The sequence below is a fragment of the Kogia breviceps genome, chromosome 13 (genome assembly GCF_026419965.1).
Source record: "Kogia breviceps isolate mKogBre1 chromosome 13, mKogBre1 haplotype 1, whole genome shotgun sequence".
Classification (NCBI taxonomy): Eukaryota; Metazoa; Chordata; class Mammalia; order Artiodactyla; family Physeteridae; genus Kogia; species Kogia breviceps.
Window position 1 is genome coordinate 20,608,062 of NC_081322.1, and position 18,728 is coordinate 20,626,789.

At 48.6% G+C, this 18,728-nt stretch overlaps 1 protein-coding gene across 1 annotated transcript in view; it reads left to right on the forward strand.

Moving 5' to 3' along the window:
• NT5E (5'-nucleotidase ecto) overlaps positions 1 to 18,728 on the forward strand; it is a 44,457-nt gene that overhangs the window by 5,000 nt on the left and 20,729 nt on the right. Inside the window, exons 2-3 of the mRNA XM_059083134.2 lie at positions 11,093 to 11,315; positions 16,503 to 16,691. Coding sequence (XP_058939117.1) covers positions 11,093 to 11,315; positions 16,503 to 16,691 — 412 coding nt within the window. The remainder of the gene's footprint in view (positions 1 to 11,092; positions 11,316 to 16,502; positions 16,692 to 18,728) is intronic.

Here is an 18,728-nt window from a genome sequence, read left to right on the forward strand (position 1 = left end):
GTGCGGGCTTCTCCCTAGTTGTGGCGTGCGGGATTTCTCTCTCTAGTTGTGGCACACGGGCTCCAGGGCACATGGACTCTGTAGTTTGTGGCACACAGGCTCTCTAGTTGAGGCGTGCAGGCTCAGAAGTTGTGGTGCGCAGGCTTCATTGCCCCACGGCATGTGGGATCTTAGTTCCCTGCCCAGGGATCGAACCCATGACCCCTGCATTGGAAAGCAGGTTCCTTATCACTGGACCACCAGGGAAGTCCCTTGATTCCATTCTGATTTAGTGAAGGGACAGGAGGATGAGGCACAGGTACAGAGGCAGGAATCTGCAAGATGGATCAGCCCGAACCAGAGCAAGGTGGCAGGAATCAGGGGAGATGAGATTGTGTACGGTTTACAGGCCACTCTGAAAAGTGTGGGCTCTCCTCTGTTGTCCTGGGGAGTCACTGGAGGCTTCTGAGTAGAGGGACTGTGGTTAATAAAAAATAAATATTTTGTCTTTGTCTGCAGTTCCTGGCACACAGCTCCCCAAACTCTTGGGAATGAGTGATGAGTGTCCTTTGTATGCTAGTGAGGTAATTGATAGCTAGGAACCCCTAGGCAGCTTCAGAATGAGGGCTGGTGGCCAGAAATACCGAGCCAGGATTAGAGGGTAGGAACTTTCAACCTCTGGGGGGGGGGGGGGGGGCAGGGATTGAACTAATCACCAATTGTCAGTGATTTAATCAATCATGTCAGTGTGATGAAACCTCCTTAAAAACTCCTAAATGGTGAACACATTGAGGTGCCCGGAGGGTGGTGTGCTCAGAGAGGCCATGTGCACCTTTCTACTTGTACATCTGGTACCATGCATGTCTTCCATTTGGCTGTTCCTGAGTTGTATCCTTTAAAATACACCAGTAACAGTAACCAAAGCACTTTCTTGCATTCTGTGAGTGGTTCTAGCAAATTATCAAGCCTGTGGAGGGGCTTGTGGGAATCCCTGATTTATAGCTGAGGGGTCAGAAGTACAAGTGACCCAAGATTTGCAGCTGGCATCTGAAGAGGCAGGCTTGTGGCTCTGAGCCCGGGATTTGTGATCTGATGCTCACGCCAGGTAGACAGTGTCAAAATGGAATTGAATTGTTGGACACCCAGTTGGTAACCGCAGAGAACTAGAGAACTGGTTGATGTGAGAAGACACCTCCCGGCAACAGAAGGAAATCCTAGTTTTGGAGGATGAGCAGAAATGAATGGGAGGGCGAAGATACCAGAGAAGAGGAGGGGAGAAGGGGCTGGGCAGTGGTCTAGGTGGGAGATGATGGGGCCTGAATGCAACCAGGCAAAGTGCTCATGTGCCCACGGTGCAGAAAGCCAAACTCTGACAGCGGGAGTTTGCGTCAAAGTCAGGGTTTATTCCAGGGCGCCAAGCAAAGAAGTGGGAGATGAGCCTCAGATCCACTCCAGCTTAGTCTTTGAGTTAGGGGTGTTTTTATTTATTTATTTGTTGTTGTTGTTGTTTTGTTTGTTTTGGTTTTTTGTGGTACGCGGGCCTCTCACTGTCGTGGCCTCTCCCGTTGCGGAGCACAGGCTCCGACGCGCAGGCTCAGCGGCCATGGCTCACGGGCCCAGCCGCTCCACGGCATGTGGGATCCTCCCAGACCGGGGCACGAACCCGCGTCCCCTGCATTGGCAGGCGGACTCTCAACCACTGTGCCACCAGGGAAGCCCTGGGGTGTTTTTAAAGGGGATGAATGAAGACACTGGGATTAATCATTGTCTTGTGACACGTCTTTTGACATTTCTTAATTGCAGTTTCTGGAGTCAGGATGTCTCCAGTTTACGATTCTCTGGCCAGGTGGTCCATGGCTCCAGGGCCTGTTAGGAGAACAACCTGAGTTTGTACATTAATGATGAAATCTACAATGGGTGATCTTCCTCCTCTGACTCTGGTTGATTACTGTTCAGTTAGCACGTGGTTGAGGTCAGAGGGGACAAGAAAGGGAATAAAGTTTTGAACAGAGAGATTAATCAGAAACTCAGTAAGGGAACTCGGTTTTAGGGGGACTCCGTTTTGGAACTATGGTGACGGGGAAAGAAAGGCTGAAGCCACCGGGACCAGTTCCGGTAGGCAGGCAGCGTGGCACAGGGCCGTGAGGGTGAACTCGGGGTGACTGTCTGGGATCAGGTCCCCTTTCTACCACTTAAAATCTACGGGCTGTGAGCAGGTTCTTGGATCTCTTGGAGCCTTCCTTTCCACAGGAGTAAGGTGGGTGTGATGGCGGTCTTCCCCCCATAGATTGCTGTGGGGTTTAAAGGAGATGGCAACGCATGGAAAGTTCTTTGCACAGAGCTGGCCACGGTCACCTTCTGTTGGCAGGAGTGGCTCAGGAGAGGTTATAAACAAAAGATGACTAAGAGGGTTCAAGCTGCAGACATGGGGAGAGTCAGCAGTGTTTAACACTACACCTCAGGAGTGCAGAGGTGTATGTAGTAAGCTTACCCCCTGACAGCCGAAGCCTGTTATTTCCAGCTAAAGGCGTTTCCTGAACTTACTGGACATGCTTGTCCCCTGTAGGGCTGTGGCAGACAGAAGCGGTGGAAAGAGATCCGGACGGGACCTCAGGACACCCAGGTTTTACTTTCTTGGCTTTTGCAGGTCATTATCTATGTGGGTTTGGGCAGCAGATTCCTCCTTTATGAAACAGGGCATTTGGAGAGGGTGGTCTGCCCGTGTCATTTCTCAGCACCTCAGCCCTTGCCCGGCCATCTGTCTTGCTTCTAATCTGCCAACATAGCTCGGTTTGTGCTGGGGCTGAATTTTACGCACAAGTCTAAGTTTGCCTGACAACGCTCTTATTTCCCCTTCACAGTCCCTTTCGTGGCAGCTGTTTCCTTGGGGAGGGATGGCTTGGGTCTTCCCCCAGATACCTGCAGGTGACCACTGCTTCCAGACAAACAGGTTCCCAGGATTTTGGATGGAGGGTTACCTTCTTCGTTATAGAAAGTGCTGGCCAAAACGGGAGGATGATGAGCCCAGGTTCAAGCCTGTTGCCTGTGAGGTTCTTTTATTCATTCAGTCCACAAATATTCACTAGGCACTAGCCTGTGCCAGGCTCTGTGCTAAGTGCTTCGGGCAGTGAACAAGACCTGCCAGGGTGAAACTTATGGTTCGGTGGAGGGGACCATGCCCGTCTGAGCCCTTCTTAACCACATGAAGAGGCTGGGTAGGACCTATGAAGGGGGGTAGGGGAGAGGAGCAAAGCAAAGCAAAAAAATGACTGAAATTCTAATATCTGTGCAAAGGGATTCTCCAACTAAACATCTTGTCTGCAGAAGACAATGCCCGGGTACCATATATTCCCAAATCAACAGTGGGCATGTTTCCCCTCCTCCCCAGAAAACAAATCCCTAAGCAAAGAGAAGTCACTTTATATTCAAGTGCTTAAGTACAAAGCCTCTCATATCGAGGAAACTAAATGACTTTATCTTCAATAACAAAGCAGATGTTCTGGGAAGACAGACGAGCCTTGCTGGTTTGGGAAGCTTGAAAAGAGATATCTAATGGCAGTGGGGGTTTTGTTGTTCTCTTTTTAAAAGCAAAGCAAGTTGGTAGTTTTTCCTGGAGCTCAGACCTCAGAAGTCGTGCATGTCTAGTGGGTTGTGGATCCTCGGGCCTCAGCGATGTGAACAGTCACCCCCCCGCCCCCGACCCTGTCCTGTGGCTGTGGTCCCAGACCTTATGCTTCCTCTGTTCCAGTCTGAGTTTCCACACCAGAGCTGGACTGGGTGAGACCAGCCTCAGGCACAGAGAGGAGGAAGCAAAGGCAACTTCTTAGCTCATCTTGTCCTAGCCATTTGTGTTTTCTTAACTGAAAAGGGGGAAGGAACCAAACAAATCCCACAGCAGATTGACAGCTTTCCCCCACTTAACTCACAGATACCTCTGAATGCTGTGTAAGCTCCCTCCTTGGCTGTGTCCTTCAGCTGTGTAACCAGAACTTGAAAATCCTCTTGACACTTCTTTTCCCTCACCTGAATAGTTGGTTCTATATAGAATCCAGACATTAGCTGGAGCCTTCTAGCTCCTCTGAGATGTAGTTTAAACCTGCCTGGAACCCAATTAGTTGAGCAGGTGATTCTGAAGGTAACAATGGTATGGGTATTTTGCATATACAGAGAGCTTATATGGCAAATGTGAAATGCTGTCTGTTCAGTACTTGTTTGTTCAGTCATTCATTCAACAAACATTGAGGTGCAGGTAAGCTGGATTAAGCCCGGGGATCTTTTCTGCTAATTCAATCAGATGCCACGTTCACCTGCCAGGGCCTAAAACTGGGGGTGTGGCGTGCAACCCAACACCAGAAGTCGCCACAGCGCCAGAAATGTACCACCCAAACCAGACCTATCTTGTGATTTCCCCCCTCTTACGGTTGTTGCTGAGTCTCCCTGAGTGATTGGCAGCTGAGCCCTGTTGTGTGATAGACCAGATTCTCCCCTAACCCTTAAATTATAGGGTTTCCTGCAGACTCCTTCACGGGATGAGCTAGAGTCTAAATGACTAACTAAATTCACGTGTTGCAAATTTCTGACATATGGCTTTTTGACGTTATCACAATTGAGTTCTGCGGATTAAAACAGAAATTCTTTTCTTCTGTATAATGCATACTGCACTGCTCTTAAATCAATTCTTCTTTCCTTCGTTTTTCTTCCACCTGGATTGAAGCCTCTTGTCTTCACTTGGAACATTTTTGACTATCTCAGCCCTCATGTCTTCATCCCTTATTTGTTAATATAGCTGATGTCATTTGCCTGGGAGCTTCCCCTGACCAGGTGAAGCTTGCCCATGGAGCCCTGTCCATCCTTAACTGGCAGGGCGGGCCTGAGTCTTTGCCAGGCTCTCTCACACACATCCCCGTCTGTGGTTCCCACTTGCTTTGCGGATGCATGGATGGCTGTGTTTATGTCACGCTCTCTCCCTGTCTGCCCTACCCTTCCTGAGGACAAGGCCCAGGGCCGTGTTGCTTGGCACTGTAGAAATCTGGAAAAAACCAGTGGGCTGTTGAATGATTCTCATCGCTTCCAGATGCTTGTATTTTTTTTATATTCTTTTCCATTATGGTTTTTCATAGGACACTGAACATAGTTCTCTGGGCCACATAGTAGGACCTTGCTGCTTATCCATTCTGTACAAAATAACTGTATTTTTTATTTCTTTATAATTTTTTATTGAAGTATAGTTGATTTACAATGCAGTGTTCATTACTGCTGTACAGCAAAGGGATTCGGTTGTACATGTATATATACATTCTTTTCTTTCTATATTCTTTTACATCATGGTTTACAGGTGCTTGTATTAGCGGCAGTTTGGCAGAATAGTTAAGGTCCCGGATGGTAAAGCCTCGCTTTGTTCAAACCCCAGCTCTGCCGCTTGCTAGCCGTGGAAGCCCCGTGCCTTACTTTTCCCATCTCTATAAAGGACAAATAATAGCACCTACCTCATAACATTGTAAGAATTGAATGAGTTCATGTGTGAACAGGGCTTGGCCATGTAGCATGAAAGTCTTAACTATTAGTATTTCTTTTTGTCATTTTTTTGTTTTTAAAATTTTTTCTCTTTCTTGAAATTCCCTCATGTCAAATCCACTGGTAATTTTCACAGTTTTTTTTTTTTTAATTTATTTATTTATTTTTGGCTGTGTTGGGTCTTCGTTTCTGCACGAGGGCTTTCTCTAGTTGTGCCAAGTGGGGGCCACTCTTCATCGCGGTGCGTGGGCCTCTCACTGTCGCGGCCTCTCCGGTTGCGAAGCACTACTGGCTCCAGACGCGCAGGCTCAGTAGTTGTGTCGCATGGGCTTAGCTGCTCTGCGGCATGTGGGATCCTCCCGGCCCGGGGCTCGAACCCGTGTCCCCTGCATCGGCAGGCGGACTCTCAACCACTGCGCCGCCAGGGAAGCCCTTTCACAGTTCCTTGTAAACAAAACTGGGGCTATGAAATGTCCCCTTTCTAATTCAGATACCCTATAGGTATCCTTTGAGAGACCAAAGAGTTGATCCCCTTGGTAGATTCCCAATAGAAAGAGACTTCAAAAAGTTCCATTTTCTTGCCAACTGCCATCATGAAATCTGTACAACGTTCACATGTGCACACACAAGACACTGAACAGTTCAGAAAACTTAGTTTAAAAATCTATTCACCAACAAGTGCCAATAAGATATTAGTGGAAATATAAATTAAAACACAGGAGGGACTTCCCTGGTGGCACAGTGGTGGGAAGCAGCCGCATAGCACAGGGAGATCAGCTCAGTGCTTTGTGACCACCTAGAGGGGTGGGATAGGGAGGGTGGGAGGGAGATGCAAGAGGGAGGACATATGGGGATATATGTATATGTATAGCTGATTCACTTTGTTATAAAGCAGAAACTAACACACCATTGTAAAGCAATTATACTCCAATAAAGATGTTAAAAGAAAAAAAAAGAATCCGCCTGCCAATTCAGGGGACATGGGTTCGATCCCTGGTCCGGGAAGATCCCACATGCCGCAGAGCAACTAAGCCTGTGCGTCACAACTGCTGAGCCTGCGCTCTAGAGCCCGCGAGCCACAACTACTGAAGCCCACGTGCCTAGAGCCCGTGCTCCGCAACAAGAGAAGCCACCGCAATGAGAAGCCGGCACCACAACAAAGAGTAGCCCCCGCTTTCCGCAGCTAGAGAAAGCCCGGGCACAGCAACAAAGACCCAACGCAGCCAAAAATAATAAAATAAATAAATAAATAAATTTAAAAAACAACACACACAGGAAATGAAATAAGAGGAGCAGGTGGTGAATTGTGAAGCAGTTGGCTAAGCTTCCAAGCTTACTCTCTGGTTCACCTGCTTCCAAGCAATTTGGTTTCTCTTGTTTTACAACTAAATATCACTTAACTACTATTTACCAAGTGTTTTTATATCCCGCCTTCTTCTGAAAAGTTTCAGTGGCTCACTTACCAAATCATAGGTGAAAATGGAGCCCATCTGAAAGAAGCAGGTGGTTTTACTATCCGTTCAGTAAACACCTGCTGGGCGCTGGTGCCAGGCACTCATCTGGCATCACCAAGGACACTGGGACAGTTGACACCACTCCTGCCTCCGGGAGACAGATGTGTGAACAGACACAGCGGCAGCGAGGTGTGACGGATGCGGCGGGAGGGCTGTCTGTGGTCGTGGCGCCACGGAAGGCTACTCACAGAGCTCGCACTTGAGCTGCATCTAAGGCAGCTCATTGCGTGCAGGTGGATTCCTGTTCCTGGAACTGAGGGCACCTGGTCTGGCAGAAAAAACGCGACAGCTCAGGGAGATCAGGGAGGGGCTCACTCATACAGCGTCCGAGGAGGCAGGACTGGGATTTCTGTGGGCAGCGGGGAGCCTCGCAGAGACTCACCCCCGGGCTGGAGGCGGTCGGGTGGGTGTTTGGGGACGCACGTGCTGGGGGCCCGCGGGCTCTGGTCGCGAGGCCTGTGAGCCTGGCGACCAGAGACCGGCTCAGAGACTCTGGAAAGGTGTGGGTGAGGAGCGATGAGGCAGAGCGGGCCATTGGGAGCGCAGAGAGGAGGGGAGCCCTGGCGGGGGCGCTGCAGAAGCAGGATCAACGGGGCTTGGCGGCTGGTGGGTCGGGAGGGGGAGGGAGGGTGGCCTCCCTGGTCGCAGTGCTTCTCCAGGGGTTTCTCTGAGGTTGTGGAGACTCTTTCCCGACGCCTGGGATCACGCGCACCCTCACCAGTGTCTCCTTCCCTGGCTTGCTGAGGGTAAGTGTCCTGCTGGAGGTCAATGGCCGGATAGGGGGCAGCGGGAAGCGTGGGAGAGAGGGCAGTGAGCGCCAGGTCACTCCCAGGCAACTCCGTGGAGCATCTCCTGCCTTGAATTTTTTTTTTTTTTTGCGGTACGCGGGCCACTCACTGTTGTGGCCTCTCCCGTTGCGGAGCACGGGCTCCGGACGCGCAGGCTCAGCGGCCATAGCTCACGGGCCCAGCTGCTCCGCGGCACGTGGGATCTTCCCGGACCGGGGCACGAACCCGTGTCCCCTACATCGGTAGGCGGGCTCTTAACCACTGCGCCACCAGGGAAGCCCTCCTGCCTTGATTTTTGTAGGAAGAGTCAGCAGTGTGTAGGAGGACATTGGATGGAGATTTTTCTGCTCATTCATTTATTCATGCTCTGCTCCAGGGCCTGTGCTAGGTGATACGGGGACTCAGTGGGCAGTTGTGGGGTCTGCTAGGTCTGCCTGAGGGGACCATCGGAGCAGAGAAGGACAGCTAACTCAGGGAGGACCATGAGGGTTTTGGGAAGTCTTTCTTCCAGAAGGACCATCAGACTTCAGGAGCTAAGGCCATTAGTTGAATAAGGTAGTAAAGGCCTGGCATGGGAAAGGAATGTTCTATCTCCCTCTCTATGTATCAGTCGATCATCTTTTATCTATCTTATACAGAGGGACAAAGATCAGTGACGGCATGGGAAAGTACGAGTAATCAGGATTTTATTTCGAGTGCTCACTCTGTCCTAGGCCTTATGCGAAACCATTACATCCAAGCATAAAAATGAAGAAGGTTGGAGTCAAACAGAAGTGGCTCTGGTCCCAGCTCCACCGCTTACGAATCGTGTGACCTTGACCGATTGATTTAATGTCTGTAGAGCTCGGTTTTTCTCTTCTGTGACATGAGGATAGTAATAATACCAACGTCACAGCACGAAACCAGGTGTAGTCTGCAAACTCACCTTGCATGGTATGTGGCGAGGGCAGCGTAAATGCGGGCTCATTTGTTCTATTAATTGACTGCTCTTCTGGAGGAAGCTGCAGTTTAGAAATGTGCCTGAATCACCACTCGTTAGTGATGGCCCCAGGCCTGAGTGCTGTCTGGAGGTTGGTGTCAGAGGCAGGCTGGAGGGGAAGGCGAGACCAGACCTCAAAGAGCTCAGGACATTGAACTTTATGACAGAGGCAGCGGGGAGCCTCTGTGGGACCTTAAGGTCGGAGGGACAAGTTCAGATTTGCATTTTAGAAAGATGATTCTGGCAGCAAGATGCATGCAGGATGGTTCAGAGAAGGCGATGGCGGCAGCTGGAGGCCCGGCTGGGAAGCTGTTGCAGTTCCCAGAAGGAGTGGCCAGGGCCCAGGCAGCGGGGAGAGGTGGGGTGGGCTGAACTGGAGCATTTAGCCAAAGGGGAGGGATGCTGCTGGGAGGTGTGGGAGAGGGAACAAGGGTGGGGGGCCATTCAGCTTCCCGGGGCTTCTGGCTGTACTAACTTGGGAGATGGTGGCACCTTGGACCAACATGGGAATCCCAGAGGCAGGGGCTTCAAACCGCGTAAGCTTGGGGTGCCTGTGAGACACTGGAGGGCAATGTCCACGTGGCAGCCGGACAGACAGATGCAGAGTCAGGAGAAAAGACAAGGCAGCAGATGTTCAGTTTGGAGTGGAAGGTGTGAGCGCCAGGGAGATCATTCAGGCACCCGGGCACCGCTCCGAGTACCCAGATGAGGGCTCCTCTCCCCGTGGGGCAGAGAGGAGAAAAGGCAGCCAAGGTCACCACTTTCAGGGCATTACACTCAAGTCCAAGGAGGAGACACCAAGTGAGACAAATAAAGGCAAACTGTAACTTCAGCTGTTGCCAAGTGCTAGCTATATAATGGTAAAGTGTGAGGCGTCTGACTTATTGGATAATCTCTCGTGGAGAGCTGTAGGAACATTCATTTTAAAAAAACACTTTACAGCTAAGCAAGATAGTTATTGTAACCTCATAAGGCAGACTTATTTCACCGTAGGAAAGAACCATAATGTTCTAAGAATAGAAGAGAAAAAGGCAATTACCCAAGACTGGGAGAACCTTTAACTCGGTCAGCCTTTAAGAGGGAAGCAATTAGGTAAGAGGAAGAAGTAAAAATGAGCAGATACTCAGAGACGGGGGAAAAGGCAAGTTCAGAAATTCTGAGTCTGGTCGGAGAGACAGGCACATGGGAACACGAAGACACTGTGCTGCTTTCTCCGTGGAAACATAGTGCACGTGAGGACACGACGCGCATGGCCCTTTGAGCCCAGGCACCCAGGGGGCACCTGCCGGGCAGGTGAGGGGCTCCAGGGCTGAGCAGGGTGGAGGTGGTGGAACGCAGTGGCTCAGGGAGCCCTCCACGCGGGGAGGACCCCAGGGACATGCGGAGCGCGCCGCTGCGGAGGGGAGCGTGCAGGAAGGAGAAGGGTGGGGCAGCAAGAGAATACGGCGGGGGGGTGTGTTCCTTTAGACAGAGGGGTCACCAGCCAGCACTTCCAGGCCTGTTCCCAGATTACCCTCAAAGTGGAGCAAAATCGGGTGTGGTGTTGAGAAAGTTTGAGACTCGCCGGTTTAAGTACTAAGTTAGCAAATCAGCCTTGGCAGCCAGAGCAGGTGGGTGTGTGCCCCCAGGAGGTGGGCTTCCTGCAGGAGGCTCGCGGACAAGGGAGCAGAAGGCCTTTGAGGAGGTGGCTGGCATGTTTTGTTTTGTCAGCATCACCCCAGGGGAAGCTGCCAGACGTCAAAGTGGTCATTTTGCCCCCGATAGCCAGTCCCAGAACAGTGAGGAGAGGGAGCCAGGGAAGCAGGAGCAAGGGTTGCGTTAAAGCGTGCCAGCTCCTCCCAAAGTGCTGGCTCTGAGCCCGTACAGACTCTTGAGCTGTTCCAGATCTGGGAGTGACAGGACAGTAGACGCCCAGCCAGGTCTCTAGGTGACTCCTACACACGTTGATGCCACCTTCAGCAGGTGGTGCGGGCCCTGAGGAGCAGTTTTCAAACCAGCCTGATGATCTGGTTGCCCCTGGGCCCTACCCCAGGGCCCCAGAATAAAGTCTCTGAGCCTGAGAAGGACAGCGGTCACGCAGTCGGCTTCTTATAGGGCTCTGCCAGGTTTGGGAGGCCCTGTGCCAGGGTAACTACACCGCCTGGCTCGCAGGGTCGTAGTTCCCCGACCGGGGATTGAACCCTCATCCTCAGCAGTGAAAGCACGGAGTCCTAACCACTGGACTGCCAGGCAATTCCCCAAGGTAAGGTTCTTTAAAGTATGCTTTTACTGGCAATTGCCGAGTACCTGATTCTTTTTCTCTTTTCCCTTTCTACCAGGCACTGGGAAATCACGAATTTGATAATGGTGTAGAAGGCCTGATCGATCCGCTCCTCAAAGAGGCCAGATTTCCAATTCTGAGTGCAAACATTAAAGCCAAGGGGCCGCTGGCATCGCAGATATCAGGACTTTATTCGCCGTATAAGATTCTTCCTGTTGGTCTTGAAGTTGTAGGGATTGTTGGATACACTTCAAAAGAAACCCCCTTTCTCTCCAGTCCAGGTATTTTCTTCTTTTACAGCACTTGTTGCTTGAAAATAGATGCACTAAATCAGAGCTTGGCATTATTTTTCTGGACCGTTGGTTAAAGTAGGAACGTGTGGTGTTGGACACGTGTGTTCTTAGGATGACACTGAAAAACCAGTCCAGTGGCTTCCAGTTGCCCTGAGTTTCTTCTTAAAGACATTCGCTCTCCTGCTCAATGAACTTCTTTGTTGACATAAACAGTGTCTTCGTTTAATTCAGTGCCTTCAGAATTGGGCGAGAGGGCCGTTGATATCCAGTGCTGAACGGTACAGAGTCACTCACTGGAGGATGAGAGCCACGTGACCCACGCCCTTCTTCCTGTGGAGGCAGGGAGCCCAGAGCCAGGGTTTTACCTCAATTTACCTCATCTTTCCTTTTCTAATAGGATTATTACATGTCCAGTTAACTCTGCTTTCTCTGTTTTTAGTTATTTATCTCTTGCAGTTTTAATGACTTTCTTGTATCTGGCTTTCTGGGAAATATATATACATTTTTGAATGGTCTTGTGTGTGTGTATATATGTGTATATATATCATACAGGATATATATATATATATCTGCTACACAGACGCACACACACACATATATATGTATAACCCTGAGACCATTCAGAAAACATTTTTGAGCCACTTTTGGAGGAGCACTTTGGCAGTAAAAACAAAAAGATGTGGTTTTTTCTAAATTATCCAAATCAGTGTTCTTTCCATATTTGAAGAAAAAAGGGAAATAAGGGTTTTCGTTAAGAATGAACTGATAAAGGACATCTAATTAACAATTAGAAAAGTCACATGTTTGTTGCTGCTGTTTAAAATAGTTGCAGGCCATCGGAAACAACGGTTGGCCCTGAGCAGCTCTGGGGGCCAGAGGGTCCTGCAGGGCTTGGAGCCAGGGCTGGGCCGCTCTCCATGGCTGGGGACCTGGGGCTTGTCAGGCACCCCAGGAGGCAGGTGGACATCTGTCCCACGGTGACCAAGCCTTTGCACACGGTCACCGGCTGTTGCTGAGATCATTGTGAAGCCGCAGCAGAGGGCAGCCACGGACATGAGTCACTGGCTTTTTTTTTTTTTTTTTTTTTAATATCTTTATTGGAGTATAATTGCTTTACACTGGTGTGTTAGTTTCTGCTGAGGCACTGGCTTTTGAAGTGTTTTAGGAGTGCTCTTCTGCCTCAAAGGGATGTGGTCCAACCGGAGGGACCTGGTGTACAGTCTCGGGCTGCTCTCCACCACCCGGCCTGACCTCTTCCTCTCCCCACCCCTGCAAGACGTCGCTGTGCAGGCTGAGCAGACCTTCCCCGGGGCTCAGGGGATGCTGCCTCTCTGAACCACCTGGGGCTTTCCTGCCAAGAGGCCAGGGTGGTGATTACAGAGTGAACCAATCACCGACATGGGTAGGGCTGGAGTAATGTGGCCCGTTGCCGCAGGGCGCCCTCGGGTGGGACGCTTCTGCTGTTGGGTCCCCGTCACCCCCAGAAAACGCCTCCCCCTGGTCACATTTGCCCTCGCTCTGGGCTTCCTGCATGACTGGAGCAGCCTGAGGATGGAGCTGGGTCTCCCCTCAGTGAACATCTGGAACCCAGTGGAGTGGCCAGCTGAGGATCTTGGGCTAAAGATGTGGACATGTTGAATAACTGAATAATTATGTGTCTCCATAATGTCTATTCCATCCAGGGTGTTTTGAGTTCATTTAAGGCAGCATGTAATTAACGCCATAGGAGAGTCATAAACAAAGTCAGGGAGGGAGAGGGAGGGGTTCCCGTGAGCGAAGGATGTGATGGCCGGCTTGGGGGTGAGGTGGACACGATGAGGACCTTGCTTGGCCTCTCCAGGGTGTGCAAAGCATCTGGGGCAAAAGGCATTCCAGGAGTGAGGTCAGAGTCACCTGCTAGGACACAAGCTCCTGAGGACAGGGACCTGCTGGGTGCCAGCACAGGGGAAGTTCCCAGTGAAAGTTGCTGGAATGAACTCGTGAGAGCAGGCAGGTTTGGGACCACAATCCCAAAGTGGCCGGGTGTTCAGTTTTCTGGAACATGAGTTCTAAGCAGGGAAAGCTAGAAAGTGGGGAGAGGACTGCATTGTCAGGGTGAGGAGTTCAGCATGATTTGGAGAAAAGCATTACCCTTCCTTTAACAGTCTCCAATAAAGGGACTTCCCAGGTGGTCCAGTGGTTAAGACTTTGCCTGCCAATGCAGGGGGTGCGGGTTCGATCCCTGATCGGGGAGTTAAGATCCCACATGCCTCACAGACAAAAAACCAAGACATAAAACAGAAGCGGTATTGTGACAAATTCAATAAAGACTAAAAAAAAATTTTTTTCAATAAAAAGATAGAAGGGGAGTGGGGTGGTAGAGAGACAGAGGGCTTCAGAACTCAGACCACCCTGTCTGGGACACTGACAGCACCCCGTCTTAGTTCTTTACCAGGTTACAGCAGACAGGGGCTCCGAAGGGGCCATGCTCTTTCCAGCAGCTCTCAGGAGAGAAAGGCTGCACCATGCAGGGACCAGAGCAGGAGCTGGGCGATGCTGGAGCAGGACACTTGCTTCTCCCAAGACCACAGTCCCAGCAGCCCGGCTCCCCCCTACAGATCTCTGACCCCAAATCCAGCCTCATTTCCTCTCGTGCTGGTGACCCACAGGTATAATTTGTATTTCTAGCACATTTAATTTATTTTAGCTAGATAATGGACTTCCTCTCACTCCCCTCGTGATATCCTGAAATATATCCCATGTTTTCTGTATGTGACATGACTGATCCTGTGAGGTTTCTGATGTGTTAGGAGAATACGCTCCTTTGTCCTCAGAGGCCTTTCTCTGAACTTTTTTCTTCTTGCCAACCACACTGAAGTAGAGGACGGTAGCGTTGTCTGAAAGTCTCAGCAAACATTTATTCAGTTATTCATTCATTCATTCCCCTGAGAGCTTGCCTCTGTGCCAGGCACTGTTCTAGGCATCAGAGATACTGACCCCCAAAAAAGCCCTGCCCACTGGACCTTCACGTTTAGTGGGAGAAGAAATAAATGAGGAAAATGTTTGGTGCATCAGGAGGTGATCAGTGATATAGAGAGAAATTAAGCAGGAGACGGGGTGGCAAGTGGGGCATAGGGGTGAGTGCACCCTGTCGTTTTAAGGAGAGACTCAATGAGCAGCTCACAGAGATGGTGACGTGGCACTGAGGGTGACCGGGGAGCCCTGAGCTTCTTGGGGTGACTGGCAAGCAGATTATTCTTGATGGCCTCATGGCAGACAATGGTGGCCAAGCTGTTACACCTCTTGATTTTTTTTTTTGAAAAAATCATCAATATTTATTTACTTTTTAAAAGTAAAGTAGGATTGGATAGATGATTTTTTTTAATTGGAGTATAGTTGCTTTACAATGTTGTGTGAGTTTCTGCTGTACAGCAAAATGAATCAGCTCTATGTATACATATATACCCTCGTTTTCGGATTTCCTTCCCGTTTAGGTCACCACAGAGCATTGAGTAGAGTTCCCTGTGCTATACGGCAGGTTCTCATTAGTTATTTGTTTTATGCATGTTAGTGTATGTATGTCAATCCCAGTCTCCCAGGACATCCCACCCTCCCTTTCCCCCCTTGGTGTCCATACGTTTGTTCTCTACGTCTGTGTCTTTATTTCTGCCCTGCAAACATCACCTCTTGATTTTTTTTTTTTTTTTTTTTTTTTTTTTTTTTTTTTTTTTTTGGTACGCGGGCCTCTCACTGTTGTGGCCTCTCCCGTTGCGGAGCACAGGCTCCGGACGCGCAGGCTCAGCGGCCACGGCTCACGGGCCCAGCCGCTCCGCGGCATGTGGGATCTTCCTGGACCAGGGCACGAACCCGTATCCCCTGCATCGGCAGGCGGACTCTCAACCACTGCGCCACCAGGGAAGCCCCTCACCTCTTGATTTTTAAATGTTGCCTGTGAGTTACTGACAGCACTGCGGGTCCCACCCCACATCTGTGAGCCCCTCGTTTTCAGGCCGTCCTTCTGGGATGCCCCCGGCTTTGCCATCAGCCCTGCTGTTTATTTTATGTGCTCATTGGCACATGTTGGCTTGACTGATTCGAGAGACTCCAGAGTTCCCCACTGGAGCACACGGAGACCCCCAAACCCCACGGCATCACAAGGGATGAGTTTAACAGTTGAATAGAGAGTTGAATACTTTTCACACTGGACGTGGCAGACTCCTGGGTTTCAAAGTTTCGACATTTTCATTTGAGAGATGGTTCTGAGATATTTGCATAAGGGAATCTGGATCCTCGAGAGGGTCCCGAGTCACAGGCGGCTGGATGTGACTAAAGGGAAGCGTGTCTGTGTTTGCAGTCACCTGTGTGCCAGTCAGAGCCATAAGCCCCCAAGCCGCGCTGGGGTTTGGCCACAGGGGTAGCACGTGCCTGTGACACACAGAGAGCCCGGCTGGGCAGTCGCACCCACACCCACCAGCTGCATCAGCGGGCAAGCTTCCGCCCCCATCGCCTCCAGGGAAGGATGCGCACGCTCCAGGGCCGGCAGTCCTCGGATGAGATGCCCCCCCGCCCCCTGCCGTCTAATCAGAGCTCCGTGATGCTCTAATGCTGACCTTAGCCAGCGGACAAGACAGAGGTGTCAACGGTGTCATACGATTGGCATTCAAGGGCTAATTGCTGACAGAGTTTCAAGTGTGAAGACTGATTATGTTGAACTTGCAAACAAAGCCGTAGAGTAGCTAATCTGGTTGGTTTTTTTCAGTTTTATTGAGATATGATTGACATCCAGCACCTGTATGGGTTGAAGGTGTGCAGCAGAGTGGCTTGGCATAGACACAGTCCGTCATGCTTATGTGCTCAGCCACGCTCTGCACCGGCCTGATGGAAGTCTAAATATACAAATAGATGTAAAAAAATAGAGAGATTCCAGATCTGAAGCCTCCTCACTGTTGGAATCTGAGTAACATAATATCATCCACAACCTTAAACCAGTGCAACATTAAGCGAATGCAAATGAGCATATTGATGTGAATTTTTATTGGCTTTGTAGAGATTTTATACTGAATTTATAAATAAGTTTTGGTCTTAGTAATTTAAGAGCTTTAGGAGATTAAGGTGTTTTTATTTGGTATGCTTGTATAATAAGCAATATAATAAAAATTGTTGTCAATAAATGTCCATATTTATTTTCTTCCTTAGGAACGAATTTAGTATTCGAAGATGAAATCACTGCATTGCAACTTGAAGTAGATAAGCTAAAAACTCTAAATGTGAACAAAATTATTGCACTGGGACATTCTGGTTTTGAAACGGATAAACTCATCGCTCAGAAAGTGAAGGGCGTGGACGTAGTGGTGGGAGGACATTCCAACACGTTTCTTTACACAGGTAATGGCAGCAGGAGGGCTAGATAATATACGTTATATATATAGTATAATATATACATGTAGTAATGTACATAGGTGATGCACACTGAGTGGTAACATGTATAAATCGTACTCAAAGAGACTTTTTAAAAAATTTTGTTGAAATACAGTTGATTTACAATGTTGTGTTAGTTTCAGGTTTACAGCAAAGTGATTCAGTTATATGTATATGTACATTCTTTTTTAGATTCTTTTCCCTTATAGGTTATTACAAGATACTGAGTAGAGTTCCCTGTGCTATACAGTAGGTCCTTGTTAGTTACCTATTTTATACATAGTAGAGTGTATGTTAGTCCCAAACTCCTAATTTGTCCCTCCCCTGCTTTCCCCTTTGGTAACCATAAGTTTGTTTTCCATGTCTGTGAGTCTATTTCTGTTTTAGAAATAAGTTCATTTATATCATTTTAAATTAGATTCCACATATGAGTGATATCATATTTGTCTTTCTCTGTCTGACTTGCTTCACTTAGTGTGATCATCTCTAGGTCCATCCATGTTGCTGCAATTGGCATTATTTCATCCTTTTTGATGGCTGAATAGTATTCCAATGTGTATATGTACCACATCTTCTTTATCCATTCATCTGTTGATGGACATTTAGGTTGCCTCCATGCAAAGAGACATTACTAAGAGTAATTTATCTGTTTCATGAGTATGTCAATTCCATTCATTTATGTAAATTATATATATATATAACATACACGTTCAAATATCTAAAAGGTTACAGAGGCCCAACTAAAAGTCATTGTACATCAAAAAGCAACAGGCCATATAAAAATTTTAAGCATAAACAACATAATGTAAATAAGGCCTTCACAGCTCAAGGTGACAGGGCTTGATTGGTAGGTTCACAGGTGGCAGAAGCTGGAACTCTGGGCTCAAGCCCTAACCCTGCAGCATCCCAGGACTGTGGTGCCCTAGAAGCCACAGGTCCCCATGCTCTTGTGAGCACACTCTCCTCCTCGATTTCTTCCCCCCTCCTCTCCCTTCCTCTCTCTTCGCATGCTCTCTCTCTCTCTCTCTCTCTCTCTCTCTCTCTCTCTCTCTGTTCCCTTGGTGTCAGGTAGTTTTAGTTAGGAAAAGTCTAACTTTTTTTTTCCCATTTGAACCTATACTGTCGCAAAACTTTTAGGTCCGGCTCAGTGAGCCTTTCCCACCATGCCCTCTCCCTGCCCCAACCACTGCTTCATAGGGCTCTAAAGTATTTACAAGAAAAGGAAGACGAGCAGGAGAGCCCGCTGGAACTGGCTTCTATCAGCTCTGGGAAGGACAATATCAGTGGGGAACAACCCTCCCCTTGGAGAGGTTGCTGCTTCCCTCGTATCTATGTGAGCTATCTCGGGAGATCCTATTTTTATAAAAGCAACAATTAAAAATACCCAAAACAGTAAGAAATGTCCAAACCTGTTAAAAGTTCTCACTAAGAAGAGAGTACGGGTGCTTCTTAGCACCTTTGAGTATTTTCAAATGATGAATGCATGTCACTTTTACAATGAGAAAAAGAGACACAAATTATTTTTAAAAAGAAAAAGAAAAAAGAAAGAAAGAAAGAAACAGTATTGGGTCAGAAGTCCTTATTCCTGTTTCACTTGAAGGACTTGAGTAGTCACCCTCTCTGAACCTGTTAGCTTCGCTTCAGAACGTCAGTGACTATGCTCCAATGAAATCCTGCTTTTGCAGGATGTGCCTTTTGGTAAGGAGATGAATTTAGTGAGTGATGAATGACTGGATGAAAGAAAGATTTGAGGATAAAAATTACAATTTGCTTATCCATAAAGCTTAAAGTAGATAATTACAGTCTCTGGAAAAAACTGCCTGTAGAGTCTTAGTCATTTAGCTCACATTTCATGATTACTTACCAAGATTAAACTTGTTCTCATGAAAATATTCAATTTGGATATTCATCACTGTGAGGAATGAACTTAACAATTAAAGGTAATTCCAGGACACTGTAGAGGATGAGGCATATTTGCTTGTTTAAATTTTCCCAGCCTTGAAA